Source organism: Dipteris shenzhenensis, chromosome 10 (assembly GCF_047967505.1).
Source record: "Dipteris shenzhenensis isolate YYH24624 ecotype China chromosome 10, Dip_SZ_1.0, whole genome shotgun sequence".
NCBI lineage: Eukaryota > Viridiplantae > Streptophyta > Polypodiopsida > Gleicheniales > Dipteridaceae > Dipteris > Dipteris shenzhenensis.
In genome coordinates, this window is record NC_141605.1 from 4,638,091 (window position 1) to 4,662,741 (window position 24,651).

The window sequence follows — 24,651 nt, forward strand, 5'->3', positions numbered from 1 at the left end:
ATCGGGTCTCAATTAAGCTCAAAATTTGAAAAAACACGCTCAGTCATCTAGATTGTTGCAAAAGTGTGAAGATGGATCATTACAAAACCAACGAGCATGTATTGAACAACATGAATAAGTTATCGCAGCATTGGGTTTGTGTCCAGATTCTAGCCTATATTGTCATCATGTAGATCCTCTCAAGATCACATTGGCAAGTTTTTTAGATATTGCCTTTAAAATCAAACAAATCACCAAAAAATGATGAGAATAAAGGACTAACTTTAGATGTTCCTTATGCTCCTTAATCTCTTTGCTAAACACTAGAATATCATCAAAAAATACTATCACACAATCTTGGTGTTTAATAAAGATTTGATTCATCATTCTACTGAAAGTAGATGGATCATTAGTTAGCCCAAAAGGCATAACTAGGCATTCATAATGCCCCGCTTCAGTTCTAAAGGCAGTCTTGTATATATCCTCTTCTGCCATACGGACTTAATTATAGCCAGATTTAAGATCAATCTTACTGAAGACCTTGGCCCCTTTCGATTTGTCTAAAACATGATCAATTCTAGGGATAGGATATTTGTTCTTCACTGTGATTTTATTTAATGCACGGTAGTCTATGCGCATTCGATAGGTTTCATTTTTCTTTTTGACCAATAAGGCAGGTGCCCCATAAGAAGAACTACTGGCTCTTATCAATCCTCTCTGTATTAATTCCTCCACTTGCTTTTAAGAAGAACTACTAGGTCTTATCAATCCTCTCTATATTAATTCCTCCACTTGCTTTTGAATTTCCTTTTGTGCAAGCTGATTGACTCTATAAGGAGTCTTGCAGGGTGGAGTATTACCCGGTAGGGTTTCTATCCTATGATCTTCACGTTGAGAACATGGTAATCCGGGTGGTACATCCTCTAAGAAACAATCAAAAATTTGAGAAAGAAACTTTTGGTGTATAGGCTTAGTTTTTGACTGAGTAGCCGTAACTGTATTCACCAAAATCAAATAGCTTGTGTATGATTGAGTAAAGGACTGGTTTTAGTTTTCATAGAACTCTTCAGAAATATTTCTTATTTGCCCTTCTCAATCCATATCTGATGCGAGTCATAATCCATCTTAGGATTATATTGATGTCTCCATGGCATTCCTAAGATGTAAAACTCCTTATAAGGATGCCACTAGGAAGTCTCGTCTATCTTTGTAAGGTTTGATTGAAATCTCTAGATCATTGACTTCTCTAGTGCAGTTATACTTTGCCTTGGTAAAAGCAGCTTTAACTTTATAATGAGATGGGGAGATTTTAAGTTAAGCCTTGCCAAAACTCTTTCCGAAATGAAATCATGCATACTACCGTCGCCATATAGAATAACCACCTCTTTATATTGTTAATGAAACCTTTCATTTTCAAAAGAGTACGACAATTACACTTACCTGAAGACCTTTGGAGTGGCTTGGTATCATGTCTCGCTCTTGCTTGGCTACTTTATTCTCGATCGTATGCACTTTTGTCGTTGGAGTCTTCTTTCTTTCTAGACATTCAGTTGCTATATGTCCCACCTTGTTGCACTTGTAGCACCTTATTTCCTTCTTCTGAAAATTTCTATCGTTTGGCTTCGAAGAAGAATCTATTTTCTATGGAACAAAACCAGATTTAGATTTGAAGAAACACTTTTTATCAAACCTCCTCTTCTTATGAAAGGGTACAGGTTGATCCAAGCCCTTCCCTTCTTTTGGGATCCCATTCTTCCTCTCACAATCCATTACAAGTGAAATGGTAGAGTTCAGGAAACGAGGATAGACATATTGATCTCGGCTCTCAATTTAGATTTTAGACCCGCCACATACTTTCTTCGCTAATCTCGCTCACTCACTTTCTCTAAGGATTGTAATTGAATCAAGGTTTGCCAAAACCTATCAGTATATCTAGAGATCGTTTCTTTGTCGAATTACCTGAAAGTATCCCATTATTGCCTCGCTTTTGCTTTGAAGTGTGAGGAAAGAAACTCTCTCTTCATAAGCCTTTGAAAAGACTTCCAAGATTTTGGTCGTCTTTTACTGTGCTTAGTGTTCCACCAAAGTGCAGCACTCTCAACTAAATGGTTTGCAGCATATTGAATTTTATCTTTTTCGGACAATTTCTCCCCTCAGAAATAATCGTCTGACTGACTAATCCAAGACAAGACAGTGCATGTATCTTTCTTTCCATCAAAATTTTGAAATGAGAAAGCTTTTCTACTTATCTTACTTCTCTTTTTCGAATTCTATGCTCTCAGTGTAGCCTTAACTATCCTAATAATAGAATCATCTTCGGACTCATAGTCGGATGACTCATCATCAGATGAATGCCTTTTCCTTTTCTTACCATTGACTTTCTTTTTCAATCTCTCCCTACGCTCATGCTCATCTGCCAACTGTGCCTGAAGTGCGTTTAACTGCTCTTGGAGCATGGGTGGTTGTGGCTGATCCTCCATGATAATGCAATAAATACAAATAAAATAGAGCGTAGGAAATTAGGGATTTGTACAGGTGTATGATAATGTGAGCAATTGGACAATACATGTGTGTTGAGTGTATGACAAAGTGACAGATACCAATCGATACTAAGTGTATGATATGAAACCAAAAGAAATCACTTATCTCGCTCTTTGATCGAATGTAGAAAAGGCTAGAGTGGAAGAAATGTAACCAATGATGTCGCTTGAAGTCATCTTTGTGCTCAAACGCTCTCTGATTAATTACTGGGTGACTTTGTGGATCTAAATCCCCTTGTTGATTCGAGCTTTCTCAGATTTAACTGCGTTTTTCACCTTTGATAGTCGATGGAGTGGCCTCGCACTGTGTATTGTAGATCGCCAAAATGTCATCTTGTAAAAATTTTCCATAAAGGGACTTTCTGTGAACCTTTGGGTCCTCTTGAGAGGGGTATAAACCTTTTTAAAAATATATATATATATATATAAAGGTCTTTGAGTCTTATAACTTAGTCCCTTTGTTTATAGTCAAAGAAACCTGACTTGATAGCGTTGCGAAAACGAACTGCTTCATGATCTCATTCGTCGTGAACTCCAAGAAGGTGGTACCTTTTAGACTACAGGTACTCTCTAAGAGGCTACTGATTACTGTTTGCAATGGCAAAGGCCTTCATGAATCAAGGAGCAGAGACTGGCATGGGCAAGACTTCAAAGATGATGGCGCACAATCCGAGATGTACAGAGAGCTCTGGAGACTGGGAGACGACTTCGCGTAGGTAGGCATGTAGAATCTGCAGATCTTGGAGAGTTCAGAGAAGGGACTGCTGGACACAAATCGATACACTGACGATGATGGAGTAGGGATACAAAATGGAAGTAGATAGTAAAGGATGGCACTGTTTAATGCGAGGCTATGGACAAAGATACACAAGCACTGGCGTTCAGAAGACCAGTGTTAGCGCAATGACAGATACGACTGTTTGGGATTGAGTGCTCAGTGGACTGTGCGCTACGAGAGGAAAGATTGTAGAGACCAAACAGACTGGAGGGACGCTCGAGACCTGAGCAAATAATTAAGGACGACTGATTGCTCCGTGAGGGCACGATATTCACAACAGCGCTAGCTAGCTGCTGACGGACTTTAGACACCGCGACCAGAGAAAGATGGCATGCGACCCGCGAACAGAGAGAAAACTCAAAGGTGCAATGTAATACGCAATCACAGATGTAGCACACGAGTCGAGTAGCCCTTCTTTAAGACCTCTCTTTCCCAAAGTACACACGAGAGAGCTTCTCACTTTCTTTTCTTTTCTTCTCCCACAAGAGCATGACCAAAGCTCTGATACCACTGAAACCAAAAGGAGGACTGTTACACATAAATTCACCACTTAATTCAATTGAAGAAGAAGAAACACAATCACACCATGATAGCGACAGGCAGACTGGGTACAATCTCCCCTCCCTAGATTAGTGACTCACGCTTTCTCATCTAGAGTATTTATGATATTTCATAAAAGCACCAAGGAGCCAAAATTACCCCTCTTCCAAAATAAGAGAATTGCTTTACATTGCCTCTTTCGGCCCAAAATTAATTTATGTCCTCTCCAAAATATATTAGTCAAACTTTGCAATATATACAAAATTGACCTATGGCCATAAAAGATGCACCATGCGACACCTCGATCGGTACCCTCGCACTCACTCCAATCCTCACTATTAGTTCCATTACCTATACTCAAGCTGCCAATAACATTAGTTATTAACAATCGATTGAACGAATCACCGAATTAACTGATCCCCATGTAACCGCGCTCAAAGTACAATAATCAAGCACAACACCAATAACACTAGCGACATCAATATTAACATGGAATCAACCACAATACCGATCATCTTGCACGGCAAAACACAAGCAAGTTAGACATCCCTCCTTTAACCACACAAACCATGCACTAGGACCCCAACCGCGTCCGATGCGCTCCTATGGAATACTTCGCCGTAGTCACACTTGACTAAAATAAAGCAAGATATACCAAAAATATAATTTCCATGACACAGACATCCTATGATTTTGAAAATCTTGAGATTCTTTATCGGACTGCATCCTTGACCTCTTGTGAGCCTTTCCCAAATGTTGAGAAAACTCAGTCATGCAACAAGTGAGCTGAATTTGCTTCCTCCATAACAAGAGAGCCAAAATGGTGATAAAAACCTATGAAAGAGAGAAAATGGTGATGCCCTTGCAAGCTTCAAAGCAGCTCACTGGAACTTTCAACTCAAGTTGCACTTCAAGCAACAACCAAAATGAAAGAGCTTTGTAAGACCCGGTCTCCTCTCGTCTACAGGTCATTCTAAGTATCTATCTGAGAGAACAGCCATGCAACAAAATCTATATAACTTAGGAAACATGGATGGTAACACTTTTGGACCAGCATTATAACTATGGATCCCTTTGGTCGTTGTGATACACAAATGATGTAGTCCTCTTTTGTGAAGGACATGTTTATTGTTGGATCTCTAAACAGGCATGACAGTAATCACCTATCTATTGACGACATAAAGAGGGGGTTGAAACCATAATTTTGGGTACATAACCGTTTTAAGATTCCCTCAAAATCTTATAAAAAATACAAATCTTTTAAAATAAGGTCGTATTTTGCATAGTCAAAATTTTAAAACTTCTTCAATTCAAGCGATTTTTGCACATTGTGTCCACAAATTAATAAGGACCTCGATTTACATCACAGAATATCAATCTATTTTGAAAAATCAAGAAGTCCACGAGTTTTATCTTTTCTTTGACCATGTATTTTCTTTTGAAAAACTACATGATACAACTTAGGTTGTTAGGTGTAGTAGCATGACCTCAATATTACTGTGCAGATTAAACTTTTGGAAAGAAGTATCGTACATATAGCAATGAATGCCTCTTGAGCATTGACATAGTGTACAATAAAATGATCCTTGGAAACATCTTATGAGAAGGAAGCTCTCTACATTTGACAATATCAAACTGATAAACCGATGAATGTAGAGCTGACTTCCACGTTGGTCAAACTCTGCAAGCTTCATTCCTACCGATATAAACATGCCTGCACTAAAGGATGTTGAACATCTATGAATACATAACTATACATACCAAGGCTTGTGATCTCCCCGTTGTCTCAATCCCATTGTGATCCCACCATGTTTTGTGAGTTCTTGGAATATTATGAATCAACATGCTCGCAACAACAATCCCAAAGGTGCAGGTAACAAATTGTCTTCTCATCACAAAACAAGAGCAGAAAACGTCCGTGCTGTAGGGGAGTGCTAGTTGTGGTGGATCAGATCTCATTCTTCTTTCTTTTTAATGAAAATCTCATTGTTTTTTTATTTGAAGGCCTTCTATATTTCCCTTTCTTTTTACCTTCAAGGGCTCTTTAAACAATAGTGTAGACAGTCAACACCCTCGAAGTATCAGCAACAAAAAGGTTTTCAGAGCTAGTGGCTGTAGTACAAAGCCAATTCACCTGTTTAAAAGAGAGGAATTTCCATAGTTAGAGCTGAATAAAAGAAAAGCATGTATAAAAGCAACATAGGAAAGACAATATATAGAAAGCGTCACCTTCTTTCGATGATTAATACTCAAGGTCATAGGCCCTCTATCTACACTTGTTGAACTGCTGCTTGAAGATGCTTTCATATCTTTCTTATTCCACGTCCACAGCTTAACAGACCTGTCATTACTTCCTGAGACTACAATTGATCCAGTCTCAGAGAACCTTGCAAATGTGCTGCATCACAGACTTCACATAACTTATTACAATAACACTTCTGAAATAAGACATCCCAAGTAAAGCCACTACACTGCAAAGCTGAAAATGATCCTTGACTCCATGCCCCCCTCCCTCCAAACAAAGAAGAGACATGGGAGCTAAGAAAAGCGCATACATGCAAGAAACGGCAGCCGCGTGCCCTCTAACTGCGTCATCTACACTTTGAGCTGTCTCCACCTGTTGAAGTACTTTGCCCTTGCTGTTCTTGTCTTGATTGAAGTTTCTTGATTTTATTCCATGAGGCTCCAACTCCTGCCAATTTTCTAACGCAAAATCACATATCTCCACTACCCCATCGCCTTTTGCTACAGCCATCAGCCTCCCCCCTTCTCCAGACAATTTATTCTCTGGTGTTGATAGGACATGTACAAAAGGAGGATTATAGCATTGTCCTGAGATCATTCCAGGAGATGCACCGCTGGCAGCACTAGCTCCTGTTGAATGCAGTCACCAAGGGACAGAAGCATTAGTTTCGAGCTTTCATTTTCCCTTTTCATATTTGCTCTCGTCCGAAAGAGGAAATATCCATCTATTCTTGATGTGTAAATTGCAATTATGGCAGCTAGATAAATGATTTAATAATGGGAACAAAGAACAAAACTCAACACATGTATAGAAGCTCCTATTTTATTAAGTGTCATCTGGTGTGCATTAATTGCGCATACTTCAGGCTTACTAGGATAGTGTTTACGTTGCAGAAAGATGGGCCACCTAACCAAGTGCTGCAATGTTTCGCAAGCCATCCCTCCTCTCGTCCTCATGGCCCCTTAGACCTTCAGCAAGAGGGCAGGGTGGACATGACCCCCCACCCAACCACGAGCCACAACCTCCTCAATTGCAAACCCGTTGGGTGGCCCCTTGGTTTGGACTAGAATGGAGCGCAAGACATTCGACAAGTGCACAGCAAAGAACCGGAGGAAATGCAGGTCTGCGTCTGGCAGCAGGTGAGGATGGGACATAAGCCAGAGGCCTCCTTGCAGAGAGTGCAACAGAGGTGCCTCTCCCTGAGCGCCTGTTTCCTAGAGAGGGAGGAGTTCTTCGATCTCCACAAGAAGTGACGCCTCAGGACACCAGGCAGGGTCTGACGACACAAGTTCGGAGTCCCTCTCTCCTCCAGCCTACCCTCCCTGCCACAGCCCTCACTGTCCAAGACTCTGCTCCCTTCTTTGAAACCCCCCTCTCCAATGTTGTCACTCCCCCCCTCCCCACTCTACCAGCAGTCCTTCGTTGGGTGCCACCATCCCAGCCTCCCCTCCCCCCCAAAAAAAATAATTTGCTGCTTACCCCTTCCCCTCTCTGCCAACAGTCTGGCCCGCCTCTCAGTCCTCTCACCCCTCTGCGTTACCTCGAACTCCTTTCCTGCCAGTTGTGATCAAACCTTATCACCTGCCCCCCCTTCCAGGCCTCGACACCCCACCACCCCCCACCTTGTAAGCCTGGGCCCTCTGACCCTCCCTCTCAAGCTTTGCCCAGGCTTCTTCGAGTTCTTCCTCGCAAGGTCCTGGCCCGATGTCTTTCCCAGACTTGGCCCCGCTGTTTTAGTTTCGAGGGCCACCTTCCTGGTAAAACAAGTCAAAACGACGGTGTTTTTGGAGATGAATCAGCCCAATATACGCTTGCTTTTTCTGCTCCTGTAGCGGCTCTTGCTGCCCATCCTGTTCTGGACCTGTTCGTGCTCTTTTCTAGCTCAGTTCTGTGCTCTGTATTGCTGCCATTAGAATACAACGTGCAAATGAAGCAATATCAGAGCTTGTATTTGCCCAGATTCTGTATCCGTATCCTCTTGCACCCACATCCTCCTAATCCTGTATCCTCCTGGCACCCAGATCCTCCTAACCCGGATTCTTTTGCCCCGAAGCATCTTGCGCTGGATTCCTTCTGCCCTGGATCATCCTGCCACCTGATTCTTCCCAAGATCATCCTGATCTGGGCCCTGCTCCTAGATCCTATCCGGCTCCTGGATTCTGTCCTGATCTCAGATCCTATCCAGCTCCCCAGATTCCTGCTTGTCCTATACCTAGATGAATCCAGGAACATTCCCAAACTCATCCTCTAAAAACACAACATAGTGCAATTTCAATCTCACGAGAGTCACTCCCCAGATTCCTGCTTGTCCTACACCAGGATTGACCTGGATCTGATTCTACTGCTCAGACTCCCGATTTTCTGTTCTTCTTCAAGGATTTCATCACGCGTCTCTGTTTTTGGTCTGTTTTTGGACCTGCTCAAGCATTGAGGTCTTGCAGGACCTCTTTACATGGCATGCCTTGCAAACAATATATCAGGCTAAAGAACGAGGGAAGAGTCCTCATTCTCATTTCTCAACAAGGAGCTTGAGAATCTGAATATGCAGGAGGGTCGTAGTATGTCAGAGCACCTGACTAAGATCCAGGATCTTAGAGAGCAACTCTTGAATACAGATGAGATAACCTCTAAAAAAGATTTGATCTCCGAGACATTACAATCACTGCCAGAGAAAGATTTGATCTCCGAGACATTACAATCACTGCCAGAGTGCTACGTGTGTTTCCACACTTCTCTCACTTTGTCTTTGAGAGGCAATGCTCAGCCTCTTCGGTTTGAGGAGCTTGGGCGATTCTCATTGCAGAAGGACAAGAAACTCAGAATAAGTCTTCCTCTTCTCATAGCAGTGGTCAAGCACTTGCTATCCAAAATAGGAGTAAAGGTAAACCTAAAGGTGGTTTGCAGTTTAAGGCTGCTTTAGGACATCCATCTAACAAGGCAAAGGACAATACAGGCAAAGCAAAGAAGGGAAGATGCCATTATTATAAAAAGCTACGTCAACATATCAATGAATGCAGGAAAGGATTGGAGAAAGACAAAAAGAAGGAAGCTATAAATGCAGTGACAAAAAGTCGGTCTAAGGAGAATTAAAGATTACATACCATTGGAGTCACGGCAATGCAGGTCAAAGAGGAGCTGTTGGAATGGAAGGGAAGTTGTTTGTTCATATATGACCAAATGGTCAAGGAGCTAAGTTGATGCATGACCAAGATAAATATAAATGTGAGCTATTCTTGGATAGCCTGTGGTATCACCTTGAATAACCTGTCATACAGGCTCAGTTACATAAGATGAAAAAGCATGATTTCTCTTCTCCCCACTGAAGGAAGAGACCAAGAATCTTTCACATATCTTTGCATTCCAAACTGGTGCAAGAACTTGCTCTGTGAGGCCATCACAAACAAAGATGCACTTGTATGTGATGAGAACAAAATGCTGGTTGTTAAGGACATCTTGTAGAATGGTCTCTTCGAACTCGCAGCTTTCTCAGACATAAAACATGTAGGGATGCGTGAAAGGGAGTAACAATGTGAGGCAAGGAAGCAAGAGCTGAAGCTGAATTGAAGTCTATTGCAGCAAAATGCCACAAATAAATGAAGAGACAAGCCTATGAAGGCTAGCCCCAAACCCTAGCCTAGTCAACTCATGGGGCCACTTTATGAAATAAGAGTTGACTTTTGTTAAAATGAACTAATAATACTAGAACACTAGCTAGCACTAGCCTACAAGGCCAAAACCTAGAAAACCCCCCTCCATGGTATGGGTAAAGTGCTCTAGAAACATCATAGAGATATATGGAACTAATGCCATGGTTGCACATGTTCACCCAAAAGGATATAGCAACCTATGGAAGTACAAGGATGGTAGAATAAAGTATAAAGCTTGCTGAAAAGCTTCAAACTTGGGTCGAGGAAGCACCTTGGTGAAGATATCTGCCAAATTGTCTTGTGCCAAACATAAGACACGTGAACGTCCCTTTGAAGTAACGGAAGACATGCTCACAGCTTGCCAATGATGTGTACCAGGACTATGGATGAATCTGCTCAACTGGGAAACAACATACTCAAGATCTAGCCGTCTGTGACACAAATATAGCAAGCATCCAACAGCCTGCTGATAGAGAGTGGCATTAAAGAGCTCAACAACATCATCCATGGAGACACAAAAACCAGACTCAACAGGTGTAGAAACTGGTTGGCAGTCCTCAAACTGAAATCTCTGTAGGAGCTCTCCAATGTATTTGGAATAACTCATCATAATACCCCCTCAACATGAGCAAACTGAATGCCAAGATAATCGTGTAGCTAGCCCAAATCTGTCATAGCAAATGATTACTGCAAATCAGCCTTAAAGGCTGCAATATACTGGGTGGAAGGTCCAATCAAGAGCATACCATCAACATATAAAATTAAAATCAGCAAGTCGTGAAACCTGCCTCTAGCAAGCTGAAGGGTGGTAAACCATAACTAACGTGTCATCCACACTAATCACAGCCACAATGCATCATTTCCAGCCACTTCCATTAGTTAAATATCACTCAGAAACAAACTTTTAAAATACTGAAAGGGAGGCTAAAGTGCCCCTGCTCATGAACCATACACAAGAGACACAGATTGGCCCCAAATGCTTTGGCGAACGTGACATCCACACTAATCACAACCACAATGCATCATTTCCAGCCACTTCCATTAGTTAAATATCACTCAGAAACAAACTTTTAAAACAATGAAAGGGAGGCTAAAGTGCCCCTGCTCATAAACCATACACAAGAGACACAGATTGGCCCCAAATGCTTTGGCGCCCCTTTCGGTATTTATTTATTCCTTCTGTCAATGGAATTTTCTATTACAACAAGGGCTCACCCTTGCATTTTGTTTCACTCGCAAATCCACTGTCCAAGCCGATTCCTAGCTTCAAAAGGCATCCAATCCCAAGCACTACTAGAACCCAACTGCCAAGACAAGTGTCACGGGGACATGATTTTCTATGTTCAAACAAACCCGTGGATGCTAAAAACCCCTAGCATTTGATGTTAGAAGTGGGTGAATAGAGGGATCAAAAAGTTGGGCCCAAACGGGATGCATAAGTGTGTCATTGGTAAGAGGGTTAGAGGCTTTAATGAGCCATGTGGCAGTCCCCTATGTGCATGTGCTCGCAAGTGGTGACCTTTCTCTCTCTAGCCTTGGACTTTGGAGCCTGTTACGTAATTACGAAATCTTTCTCCACTCCCCCAAGATCAATCGCATGCAAAATGAGGCTGGCTGCACTTTAATCAAGGCACATTTATTATCCATACGGGCTGTACGGCTGCTGCACGCAAAGAGACACTGTACGGACAGATCCCACTGGCCGTGTGACCTAATTGCACACACCCGGAGGCCATATGCTGCTGTACGGACAGCTGGCAGGCTGTACGCGATGGGTGGGCAGGCTGTATGAATGTTTCGGCACACATTTCCATGCAGATCTTTCTCTCTCCCTCTCTCTTGCACGCCTTCTAAGGATCCTTGCGGGCTGTGCGGCCCTGCTCTACTCCCTATGATCCTTCCTATGCCAAATTTTCTCTCTCCCTCTCTCTAAGTTGCCCATTTTCTCCTATTGCCTTTTGCCTGGTGGATATGTTGCCACGTGAAGGTGTTCCAACTTAAGACAAGTGCCCGAAAGCCGTTTTGATGCAATTTGGAGCGCAAGCTCATTTGCTATTGTTCCCTCATCTGCCCATGCTTGAAGGTCTTCTGTGCACTACTAGGGGCCTGGACAGAGGATAGGTGTGAGGGCAGAGCTCGCCCCTCTTCTTGTTCGAAGTTCTCTTTTGGCCATTCAGGCTGTGGATAGTCACTAGACACAGAGGGTGAGCCTAGATTGGTGCCAGAGAGACAATGTTGTGGATTTCTTCTTGCTTTGAGGTCACTTGTTCAGTTTGAGATATGTGTTATTGCATTGTCACCCTGAGAGGCTGGCCGCTGGACAGTGGATTGTGGGACTGCCAAACCCTCTAGAGCAAGCTGGATACCTTGTGGAATGCATTGATAGCTTTCAGTTGGACACAAACAGTGGAAAATGCCGTAGCCTTGCCTTGGCAGTTGGATTCTAGTGTGTGCTAGGGATTGGATGTCTTATGAAGTCAGGAATTGGCTTCGATAGTCGATTTGCCAGTGAAGCAGAGTGCAAGGGGTGAGCCCTTGGAGTAAAAGCATTTTCCATTGCTAGAAGAATTAAATAAATACCAAAATGCACGCCAAAGCATTTGGGGCCAATCTGTGTTTCTTGTGTTTGGTTTCTGAGGAGGGGCACTCTAGCCTCCCTTTCAATGTTTTCAAAGGTTGTTTCTAAGTGATATTTAATTAATGGAAGTGGCTGGAAATGATGCATTGTGGCTGTGACTAGTGTGAAAGTCTAGTTAGTTATGATTTACTGCCCTTTAGCATGCTACAGGCCAGTTTCAGCAAGGCTATGGCATTCCCCAATGTCTGCAACCAACTAAAAGCTGACTATGCATTCCACAAGGCATCCGGCTTGCTTTAGAGGGTTTGGCAGTCCCACAACCTAATGTCCAGCTTCTCAGGGCGACAATGCAACAACACAAATCCCAAACTGCACAAGTGACCTCAAGGCAAGAAGAAATCCATAACATTGTCCCTCTGGCACCAGTCTAGGCACACCCTCTGTGTCTGGGTGTTTGTATACAGCCTCAATGGCCAAGAGAGAACTTCGAACAACAAAAGAGAAACAACAAGCTTCAAAAATGACAAATGGAATCCAAACAAAGGTCAGAACGACCATACCTGCTGTGGGTCTCTAGCCTCACACCTATCCTCTGTCCAGGCCCCTAGCAATGCACAGACGACCTTCAATCACGAGCAAACGAAGGAATAGTAACAAATGAGCTCAAACCAGCTCCAAATGGCATCAAACCAGCTCCCAGGTGCTCTACTACAGGCTGGAACACCTCCAGCATGTAGCAGATCCACAAAGCAAAAGGCCAACGGAGAAATGGGCAGCTAGGAGAGAGAGAGACAGAGACAGAGACAGAGACAGAGAGAGAACTCAACGTGGAGAAGATCACCAGCACGGGAGAGAGAGTGGAAAATGATCACAGGTAGGAGAGGGGGATCAGTACCACCAGCAATGAGCGTTGGGGAGCGAAAGCATTAAATAAATACCAAAATGCACGCCAAAGCATTTGGGGCCAATCTGTGTTTCTTGTGTTTGGTTTCTGAGCAGGGGCACTCTAGCCTCCCTTTCAGTGTTTTCAAAGGTTGTTTCTAAGTGATATTTAATTAATGGAAGTGGCTGGAAATGATGCATTGTGGCTGTGACTAGTGTGAAAGTCTAGTTAGTTATGATTTACTGCCCTTTAGCATGCTACAGGCCAGTTTCAGCAAGGCTATGGCATTCCCCAATGTCTGCAACCAACTAAAAGCTGACTATGCATTCCACAAGGCATCCGGCTTGCTTTAGAGGGTTTGGCAGTCCCACAACCTAATGTCCAGCTTCTCAGGGCGACAATGCAACAACACAAATCCCAAACTGCACAAGTGACCTCAAGGCAAGAAGAAATCCATAACATTGTCCCTCTGGCACCAATCTAGGCACACCCTCTGTGTCAGGGTGTTTGTATACAGCCTCAATGGCCAAGAGAGAACTTCGAACAACAAAAGAGCAACAACAAGCTTCAAAAATGACAAATGGAATCCAAATGAAGGTCAGAACGACCATACCCGCTGTGGGTCTCTAGCCTCACACCTATCCTCTGTCCAGGCCCCCAGCAGTGCACAGACGACCTTCAATCACGAGCAAACGAAGGAATAGTAGCAAATGAGCTCAAACCAGCTCCAAATGGCATCAAACCAGCTCCCAGGTGCTCTACTACAGGCTGGAACACCTCCAGCATGTAGCAGATCCACAAAGCAAAAGGCCAACAGGAGAAATGGGCAGCTAGGGGAGAGAGACAGAGACAGAGAGAGAACTCAACGTGGAGAAGATCACCAGCATGGGAGAGAGAGTGGAAAATGATCACAGGTAGGAGAGGGGGATCAGTACCACCAGCAATGAGCGTTGGGGAGCGAAAGCATTAAATAAATACCAAAATGCACGCCAAAGCATTTGGGGCCAATCTGTGTTTCTTGTGTTTGGTTTCTGAGGAGGGGCACTCTAGCCTCCCTTTCAGTGTTTTCAAAGGTTGTTTCTAAGTGATATTTAATTAATGGAAGTGGCTGGAAATGATGCATTGTGGCTGTGACTAGTGTGAAAGTCTAGTTAGTTATGATTTACTGCCCTTTAGCATGCTACAGGCCAGTTTCAGCAAGGCTATGGCATTCCCCAATGTCTGCAACCAACTAAAAGCTGACTATGCATTCCACGAGGCATCCGGCTTGCTTTAGAGGGTTTGGCAGTCCCACAACCCAATGTCCAGCTTCTCAGGGCGACAATGCAACAACACAAATCCCAAACTGCGCAAGTGACCTCAAGGCAAGAAGAAATCCATAACATTGTCCCTCTGGCACCAATCTAGGCACACCCTCTGTGTCAGGGTGTTTGTATACAGCCTCAATGGCCAAGAGAGAACTTCGAACAACAAAAGAGCAACAACAAGCTTCAAAAATGACAAATGGAATCCAAACGAAGGTCAGAACGACCATACCCGCTGTCCATGGAAGAGGGACGATCTCTAGCCTCACACCTATCCTCTGTCCAGGCCCTCAGCAGTGCACAGACGACCTTCAATCACGAGCAAACGAAGGAATAGTAGCAAATGAGCTCAAACCAGCTCCAAATGGCATCAAACCAGCTCCCAGGTGCTCTACTACAGGCTGGAACACCTCCAGGATGTAGCAGATCCACAAAGCAAAAGGCCAACAGGAGAAATGGGCAGCTAGGAGAGAGAGAGAGAGAGAGAGAGAGAGAGAACTCAACGTGGAGAAGATCACCAGCACGGGAGAGAGAGTGGAAAATGATCACAGGTAGGAGAGGGGGATCAGTACCACCAGCAATGAGCGTTGGGGAGCGTGTAAATGAGATGTACAGCTAGCAATCAGCATCGAAATGTGTGCCAACAGATCCGTACAGCTAATTAATGCACCTTTGATTGCATGTCAAATGATCCATACAACCAGAAAACCCCTCGGAATGAGTGCAACAACTTCGTATGATTAGCCAAAGGCCTCGGGATGCATGAAAACAGCCATACAATAGAGAATAGCCTCGAATGGCATGCCAACCAGCCATACAACCTCAAAATGCATGCAATCAATTCCATTTAGCAATTATGGTACCTCGGGTTGTGTGCAAACAGCTGTAACAATGCTCATGAGAAAGGAGGAAAATCCGTACATCACGTTACAGTCTCCAAAGTCCAAGGTAGAGAGAGAAAACCACACATGCAAAGAAGGGACTGCTACTGGCTCATTAAAGCCTCTAACCCACTTACCAATGACACACCGGACCGTCGCAATAAGGAAGCCACTCTTGCCTCTGCTGGTGATCATGCATTTGCTTCCACAAGCAAATGGAAGAACAACAAGAGCATTATTTGCAGGTTTTGCAAGAGGACACATTGAAGCCCATTGCTTCAACAAGGAACAAGAACAAGAGAAGCATCATGCCAATCTTCTGGCTGAAGACCAAGCTGAACCTAGGAGTCCCTAGAGGAGATACATGCAGCTACAGCAGAGGTTCACCGCCTTTCTCTCGACGACGAGGATCCTTTTGACCAGGGTTGGGCTTTCTAGGCCCCTATGCTGTGTGTGCTTGTGTTGAGTCACATAAAGGTTCTCAGCCTTGAGTTGTCCCTCTAAAGTGAATGTATTTGGAGTCAAGAAGAGGTACACTGCCCTAAAAATGATTGTATGGTTTTTTACTTTGGTTTGATGGTATTGACCACCCAGTTCAGAGTAAGGGGGGATGACAAGTGATGGTTTGCCCTTGCCGATCGCAACCTGACTGAGAAGTCACTATCACACGGGAGGTGTTGGATAGTTGGACTTGCTCTTTGCAGTATTGTGGTGGGGGGGGGATCGGTCTACTCTTTGCGTGTTGGGTCTCACACTCTTTGCTCTGAAGGGGGGTGTTGGAGATATCATAGCCAAAGAGTGTGTTGGTGTGAAGTACTAGGTGATCTAGTACTAGTTTATGTGTGAGTCTTGTGTGAGTGCCACGTGTCATCATGGGACTTACCCCATATGCACTAGGTGCTAGTGTGTGAGTGAGTAGCCTATATAAGGCTTGTACTTCACTTATCTTGTCATACTTGATGAATGAATGAAAGCCTTCTTTATGTCTTCATTTGAACGTCATTTCCTCACACCCTAACCTTCTCTCTCTCTCTCTCTCTCTCTCTCTCTCTCTCTCTCCACCATGTTACAGTTACAAGTGTATGATTTGGAGGACTTCATTTTGGTGGGAGTTGCCACGCCTGATCCCCTCGCATCCAGCCTTGGCATCCTGGAGCATGGCCATAATACTACAGTCACAGTTATCCTCCCAGTATCGTGCCTTATATTCGTCCTTGATAACAAGTGGAAGGATAAATGCGTTGACACAAGAGGAGCTGGTCCCGATGGAGCTTGACCAGGAGGAGGGATTTGTAGATCGTAACTATGAGAGTTAGCCTGAGGCTTTCGCATGTGAGCAAAAAGAACGGAAGCAGTTGACAGCTGAGGAATGGGAAGCACTCAAGGCATCACGTACATGTAACCGATGTAAGCCAGAAAGGCGGCAATGTCCTCAAAGGAACAGTGAGGGGACCAGTAACCAGCTGGACACTGTTACCACCGCTACGATGTATACTCCAACCTTCTAGTAGCACAAGGAAGGCACTGCCAACAGGCTTTCTGGATCCATCCTTAGGATTGATAGCTTGTTTGTGGCAGCAGTACCTGCTAGACAGGTGCAGTGGGAAGGGCGTCTTTCACCGAGGCAAGATTTCAGGTAGGACCTCGAGCCATGAAGAGTTGTTCCCGCTGCCTCCTTAGGTGGCAGTATGTTACCAGTATGTATTTTGTTTGGACATTATGACTTGGCAAATCCAGAGGGGGTCACCTAGTGTTCCACTACAACTATTGTCTGATGAGCTCCTCAAGATCCAGATGGGCCAGAAGATTGCCAATGCGGGAATGCAAACACAATTGATTGATCCTTGTGAGTTGTTATATGCCCATCATCATTGGAGCACTAAGGTTCATTGAACTTGAGAGGGGGCTGTATAGCTCTGAGATACAGGTGCCCATGCAGGGATGCAAAACTTGCACCGAGGGCAGTATCAGTTTTAGATTATTGTTTTAGTACCTTCTGTTGGAGTGATGTACCAGAACCAACACTTGGATTGTTGTACTAGATGACTTATTGTACCAGTACCGGACCAAAGGAGTGTATCTAGCACCTATGGCTTGGGAGTAACACTACCAAATTTCCACTAATCGTGCTAAGGCGGTTCATGCCAGGAGGGGGCTTCTTCAACAGTCCCTATGGCGGTCTTGGAGTATCACACGACGGATCCCTCTAGTTGTTCCAGCAGCACGCCCAGCTCCCTGGCGTCTGTGTTCCATCCAGGAGCTGAGAGGGGGGGTTGGAGGTCAACAGCTCCTAATGTGGCCATAGAGAGTCAGGCCTTGGTTGTGAGTGTACCCGCCCAGAGAGAGGTTAGGATAGGGTATAGAGAGAGGGCCTTGTTGTGGGTGAGCCCGCCCCCGTGGGGGTAGTCTAGGGTAGAATGGTTGCCATGTGATTACCCAGGCCTGGAGGCATGTCTTGCTGCTCCTGTGGTGCCTTTTCTCAGGCTGAGGTGGGCCAACCTGATAGTCGGCCATCTAGGCCTGCTGGTTGGGAGGCATAGGGCAGGAGGCAGTCCTTATTGGCTGCGTGGCAGCCTCTTGTAGGGCTGCAGGCAGTGGCAGCCTGGGCAGGGTGGTTGGGCAGCAGTAGAGGCCCCTCTAGGGCTTCCTTTGACCCCCTTTTGTAGGGCTGAGCAGGACGGTCAGGGGAGCCCCTAGTTGGGCGAGGGACAGCAGGGGAGCAGCCCCTTTATAGGGCCCTACAGCAGCCCTTGGAGGCTGGTAGGTGGGTCAGCCCATCCTGACTGCTGGTCAGTCCCTAGAAAGAAAGAAAGTCTATTAACGTCCACGGGAGACCAAGAGGTCTATGGGACAACATGAAAGCCATCTAGTACATCAGCTTAGGGAGGGCGCAGGGCAGCTCCCAAGGAGTGCAAAAGCAGCTCCATTTATTTAGAGAGTACCTATATTGTAGCCTAGATAAAACATACACACATATATATAGTTGGCCTGACATCAGTTTAAGACTGAGAGTCTTTTGGTTTTGATTTAAACTCTCTAATGAGTGCTATCCCATCCCGGTAGACTGCCCATTTACCATCCTTCCTGGCAGCCCGAACCTTTGCTAATTCCTTTGCCTTATCCTTCAGTTGAGGCTTGGTGAGTTCCTCGGCTATCCATATCTTCGTCCCTTTCAGCTTGTGAGATTGTCGCAGAACTTTTATACGTATGTCTCGTGAGTTGAACGTAATGATAGCATGGCCATTACGTTGACCGATATGAACTACTCGAGCTTCACCGTCATCATCTGGGTTGTCAGGATTGTCATCAGCATCTGCTGTCCAGTCAACAGTAGGCATGGCTGTTTGGACATGTGCTAAGGTATCACTAAAAGATTCATCCTCTTTATACCATCCATCTAGAAGCCCCCCAATTCTGATTTTCAAAGCATTATCCTTTCTAGCTGCATGTTCTTTAATCTCTTCCTGAATATCAGCTTTGTTGACCTTTGCATCAAACTCCACAGTCACTTCTTGCTTGGCTGTCTGCATTTCAGTATGAACTAGATTCTTGACTGCAGAGACTAGTTGGGGGGTAGGGGGGGGTAAGCATTGCATGACTTTATAACCTCGTCAATGACTTCCTTCTTACCAGGTCCTTCCAAGACTTGAATTCTAGCTATGGCATCCATTAGCTGCATCCTCAGCTCTCTCACTTGATCCTGTAGGAAGTAAATTTGTTCATGATATCCAAGAATTGGTCGGTCAAAAAGACGACCTCGTTCATATATATGTGCATACGGGGAAGGCGTCCTGGCTGCCACTGTGGAGTATCTGGCTTTGTTACTGGAGGCTGCTGGAGTGGAAGGGGTTTTTGAAGAGGAGGAAGGTAGGCTGGGCCATGCTTTGCTGGCCATATCTCCTGTTACCCCCTCGCTGAGCTAACCCCCTAGTTGGGCTGGGGGTTCAGCCGAGCTAGGGGTTCCTAATTCAAGAGCTTGCTAGGGGAGCAGGGAGCAGGTACGGAGGTGAGCAGGACGGGAGCAGGTACGGACAGGAACGGGAGCAAGAGCAGGTACGGACGGGACAGGAGCAGGTACGGACAGGAACGGGAGCAAGAGCAGGGGGTCAGCCCTGATACTGCAGCTGACTGAGCAAGGGGCTGGGGCTATATATAGAACCCCCTCCCTGCCTTCGATTTCATCTCAGTGTGTAGTCTGTTGAGCAAGGTTGAGCAGCCCTTGAGCAGTTCTTTATAGCAGAGGCTTTCTCGACAGCTTTGGGGTTTCCCCTGAGATCACTTGCAGTTTCTCTCATCTCTCTCTCTCTCCTTTCTTATTTGGTGTGTGTGAGGTTGGCACTCTCTCTCTTCACTCCCGCTCATTTCCACTGCACTTCTCACAGTCCACACATCCTGTATGATGGATTAGATTTGGACAAGGCTTGTCATTCTCAGGGGATCCCCTCAGCTTATCGCTCTGGATGCAGTGCTGCTTTCCTTACCCAGACACCAAGCCCCCTCCATGGACTTGACTTGGGAGATCATCGGCAATCTCACCACTTGGCAGATTTGAAGACCAGATGCATGGAGGCCCTAGATGGTGGGACCCAGACCTTTGCTTTTGTCACACTTAGTGACATTATATCCACCCTCATGGCCACCTGGAGCAAAGTTCGGGGCTCATAATGCACAGCCGAGGCCAAGAGAGCAGCCTTAATGAAAGAGTAGGACCATGTTTATTTTTTATTTACACTGCCACACAGCCCTGATGGCACTTCCACACTCCCGATTTGTTACAGCAGCCTCACCTTTTCTCCACTTGATTTATTAGGAGTTTTTTCCACATGATTTTTCCTGGTAGACACCAAGCCCCCTCCATGGACTTGACTTGCGAGATCACCACCAATCTCACCACTTGGCAGATTTGGAGATCCAGATGCACGGAGGCCCTAGATGGGACCCAGACCTTTGCTTCTCTGTCACACTTAGTGATATTATATATACCCTCATGGCCACCTGGAGCAGAGTTCAGGGCTGAAAGAGTGGGACCATGATTATTTTTCACTTACACTGCCACACAGCCCTCATGCACTTCCACTCTCCAGATTGGTTACAACAGCTTCACCTTTTCTCCACTTGATTTATTAGGGGCTTTTTTCACATTTCCTGTTTCCATGTACATGGTCATACTTAATAGAAGTTCACTTTTTGCAGGAAAAAAAATGAAGCACATCTAAGTGAAGGCTGATAAGCCACCTGCGTGTGACAAAAATCTAAGCACTTTGTATAGAGCTGTTTTACAAGAGCTTACACAATCATTGCTGGGTTTCAAATCTTGCATGTTTGCCACTCCATGCATTTTGGTTTGGGGCTCGTGCATATTTGGCACAAAATTGGCTAGCCCAAATCTTTCATATATTCCACGGTAGATAAACAGCTTGATAGATGTAGGTAAATAGAGTGAGCATCATCTTGCATGAATTAGAGAATGGCATCACATAAAGGCTGGGCCAGCACTTCTGATCTAAAAGAGCAGCAAATAAAGAGAAAAATCTCGAAACAAATAGATCGATTAAGTCAACATTGAGTCCATCATCCATATCTCTTCCATAATAAGAGAATGCCAGTGCACTTAGACTGTATGGTTGGCAAGTCAAAAGTTTTTAAGGTTTAATATCCATTAATCCACTACACAGGACTTAAAATATGCATGGATGTATCTAAAAATAAGCCCCTTTAATATGGTTAAGAAGATTGCTTCATGTTCGTCATTAACAGGCCAAAAGAATGAAGATAATTTAGAACCCAACAAAGAGCAGTAAAAATTCAGCTTCAAGGCCTGATCCTGTGCTATAGTAGATAAGTACCAGAGTAGGCCAGCAGCCAGATAATATGAGTCAGAAATGGCTCCTATAGTTGATATATTCCCTGCAGTCTAAAGCAGGGCTACGAACAGATCTGATCCTCTTAGAAAGCTGACATTTTTTAATCAGCCGATGTCATATTCCCATATTTGTTCAGAGAAATTTGCTTCAGTTTTCTGAGATGCTCGTCAAAAAAACTGGCTATGGTCAAGTTACATTGTAAAATTATAAAGAACAAATGGACAAGAACATAAGCATCACATGTTCGTGCATGAAGCATATGTAAATCAAACGTGTCATGCTACAGTGCATGAAGCAGATGTTATCATAGCTGCTGCCAGGTCATTTCACAAGAAGATCAAACCATGTCCATCATTCGCTTGTTGTCACGAAATTGTACAATAAAGAGAAACCTTTTATTTTCGACTCCGGTCATAAAGAGTTGGCTTTGGTCAACTAGAACAACTTCCATTTTCCTTTGTTTTGCATTGGCTAATATGTATCGTAGGGATGTCCACAAGGGACTAGGATCAGTCCAAGTCAAATGCATGCATTAGCTAACTTTGATGGGTTAAAGTGTTGAATATTGTTTATTGATTGTGCAGGACCTTGAAGAGTGCAAAAAGACCCAAGTTTTAAGGGGGAAAGCACAATCCCATAAGAGAAAAGTAGATATGGAGTGCCTAATTTTGGGGAGAAAGCACATTAAGGGGGCCAGCAACTTAAAAGAGGGCCCACAAGGCTAAAAGCAAGGAAATCGCCTTTTTGGAGGAGAAAGTTATTGCTTTCTAGGAAAAGTCAGCCTATTTTGGCTAAAAGTAGGCCCCAGCTCTTTGGGAAAGCCTAGCTTTTTGGCTGTGTGCCAAGTTCATAAATTAGAGAGCAATCCTACTCTTTGTATGGATAAAGTTGTATCAGATTCATGCCCCCCTATGAGCAAGCTTTGTAATAGTTTTCTATTGCAATAAAGACCTAGGGTGTTGGGTTCGGTGTAGTGGGCCAGCCCTTATTTCTGGCCATAGGGTGCCCTGTTCTCTTTCCATCTCTCTCTCTTTCTCTCTCCCTCTATCATGATTCAAGTTCGAGCTTCCATTAGGTTTTTATGCTGAGCTGAGTTTCCAGCCAGTATTCAAAATCATTTTTGAAGTGCTAAGTGCTCGGTGCAAATTGAATATTGAAGCTATGTTTAGTTCAAGAATTTCACATGTAGACCTTTTCCATTGCCATAGACCTTCATTGTTTACATTGAAAGTTTTTGTCTATTCCCATCCATTTGCTGGAATCTCCAAGATAAAGTTATCAGACACACCTTCATAAGTACATGAAGAAACAAAATTTTTAATTTCAAAGAATAAAAAACTTGGGTTGATCACGAAAAATAATGCAGAGTTCCTTTTAGATCTTAGTCTTGTAAAGCAGGCTCGCCACACAAAGCACTAAATCTATTACAATCAAAGTTTTCACCATTAATTTAGAATGTAATTAAAGGTGATATAGTCAAATTTTTAGCACAAAATAGCTGAGGCATATACCTTGATCAATGACTTTTAATGGCCTCCCTTTGCAGAAATCCCACTTCACAATTTTAGCATCCAATCCCCCAGACAATACTGCATGGATCAAGGACATTTGCATAGCTCTGTTAAGAAGCTTTCTATTGGTATTGAAAGTTTGTTGCCCCAATAAAATAAAAGTTTGAAAATTTTGCCAGATTTAAAACTTTTATGCTAAAAATTTTAAAGTTTTGCCAAGATTTATAGCCTTTCTTTCAGAACTATATATAAAATCATGCTGCGTTTTGTCAAATATTGTGAAACTTTTTCCAATATTTTAAAAAAAAAATTTAAAAAAAAATCAAAGAAAGAAACCTTCTATTAACGCTTGAAAATTTTCATACAAGACAGCAGCCCTGAAGGTGCTGAGTATGGAAAAAACAGGAAAAGGCTGAAAGAAAGAAACCGGCATGTTCCAAAGAAACCCAGCTCACTGCCTAGGGGATCTCTGGAACTGGGGCTAACAGCCAAGCGGCGGTACTATACAGCCAGCGAATCCCTCGCAGAGTGAAGATGTAGAAAACTCCTGCAGGCCAAGCCTTGCAGAAACGAGCATGCCTCTCGATAGTCGCCCTGGAGCCTGGAGTCCCACGCTCCCAGGTGGACCGTAGAGTGTAAATGATATCTTGCTAGATGGCAACTAGGGTAGCCGAGGGTGGAACCGGGTGCTCACCCATCACAAGACTGCAGCGAGCCACCCAAATGTTCCAAGCCGTGATGCTGGCTACCACCTCCCAAACACTGTCCTCCCTAGCAAAAGGAGGAGCTAGGCTGTCAGGAGGGACTGTCTCGTGGAGTGCAATCCTCTGGATGCTCTGACCCTGTATCCGGTAGGCTCGGGAGATCTCATCAATCTAAAACGTGTGTCCTCCCTCTGTCAACCAAGCCACCATCCCCCAGGTGTAGTCTCTGTGAAGACTCTGCATACGTGTCATGATCTTGAGGGCTCCCATCCAGATCCTCGCTACGCTATGATAGCTCCATAGGCAATGCGGGGATAGTCTCCAAGACACCAGTGGAGCAACAATGGCACTGCCCCTCCACTCCCATCTGCTCCAACCATGGTCCGATGGGCAAGCCTCCGTGGGCGGCCAGCCAGAAGAAGTATGAGATCTTCCTCGGCCGCAAGCTGGACCACAACCGCGTCCAAAACCTGTAGCGAACATCTTGGGGCACTCTCTGGGTCACCCAATGTCTCTCCCTCGAGGGGGTCCACCTCGACGAGTCCATCTGAAGCCTCCTGCCAATCCGTGTGGTGTAGGAAAAGAAGGGCACCTCATCCACCGGCTCAGCTAGGTCGACCCTGGAGAGCCAGAACCACTCTCCCGGATCCCACTGGACCTCTCTCAGGGGTCTAACCTCCCACAACCAAAGGCACCATCTAGAGGCATCCTACTCTGAGATACTGGGAGGGTCAATGTGCCACTCCCCAAGATAGAGTTGGGACGAAGTACGAGTGAGCTGCTGAGCTCTCAGTCCTGCCTCTCCCTGCTATCCTCCGTCCTGCACCCCTCTCCCCTCCCTCCTAGCCCTTCCCTTCCCCTCCCTCCTCCTCTCCCTGCCAGCCCCTCCTCCCGGGCTGCTGCCCCCTCCTCCCGCTGCTGTCCCCCCTCACTTCCTCTCCCGCTACCCTCCCTCCCTCTCTCCCTCCCTACCACCGCTACCTCCTCTCCCTACCCCCACTACCTCTCCCTCCCTACCCTGCTCCCTCTCTCCCTACCCCGCTAACTCCCCCTCCCCTTTCCGCTGCCTCTCCCTCCCTACCCCACTCCCTCTCTCCCTACCCCGCTAGCTCCCTCTCTCCCTACCCCACTACCTCTCCCTCCCTACCCCTTCAGGTATCTTGGATGTCAGGTTGGGGTGGGCATTTCTCCAGCACA

The 24,651-nt window shown here is 44.9% G+C and overlaps 1 protein-coding gene across 3 annotated transcripts in view; it reads right to left on the bottom strand.

The window, feature by feature from the left end:
• Positions 1-4,059: 4,059 nt before the first annotated feature.
• LOC147897295 (Transducin/WD40 repeat-like superfamily protein) overlaps positions 4,060-24,651 on the bottom strand; it is a 146,753-nt gene continuing 126,161 nt past the window's right edge. Inside the window, exons 8-12 of one of the 3 annotated variants that reach the window (XM_087380467.1) lie at positions 22,751-22,828; positions 6,393-6,711; positions 6,067-6,235; positions 5,869-5,971; positions 4,060-4,188 (exon numbers count right to left, since the gene is read on the bottom strand). In XM_087380467.1, coding sequence (XP_087236593.1) covers positions 5,882-5,971; positions 6,067-6,235; positions 6,393-6,711; positions 22,751-22,828 — 656 coding nt within the window. In that variant the 3' untranslated portion in view covers positions 4,060-4,188; positions 5,869-5,881. Of the gene's footprint in view, positions 4,189-5,192; positions 5,972-6,066; positions 6,236-6,392; positions 6,712-22,750; positions 22,829-24,651 lie in introns of those variants that run through there. The other 2 variants (XM_087380468.1, XM_087380466.1) reach the window with 2 other exon arrangements.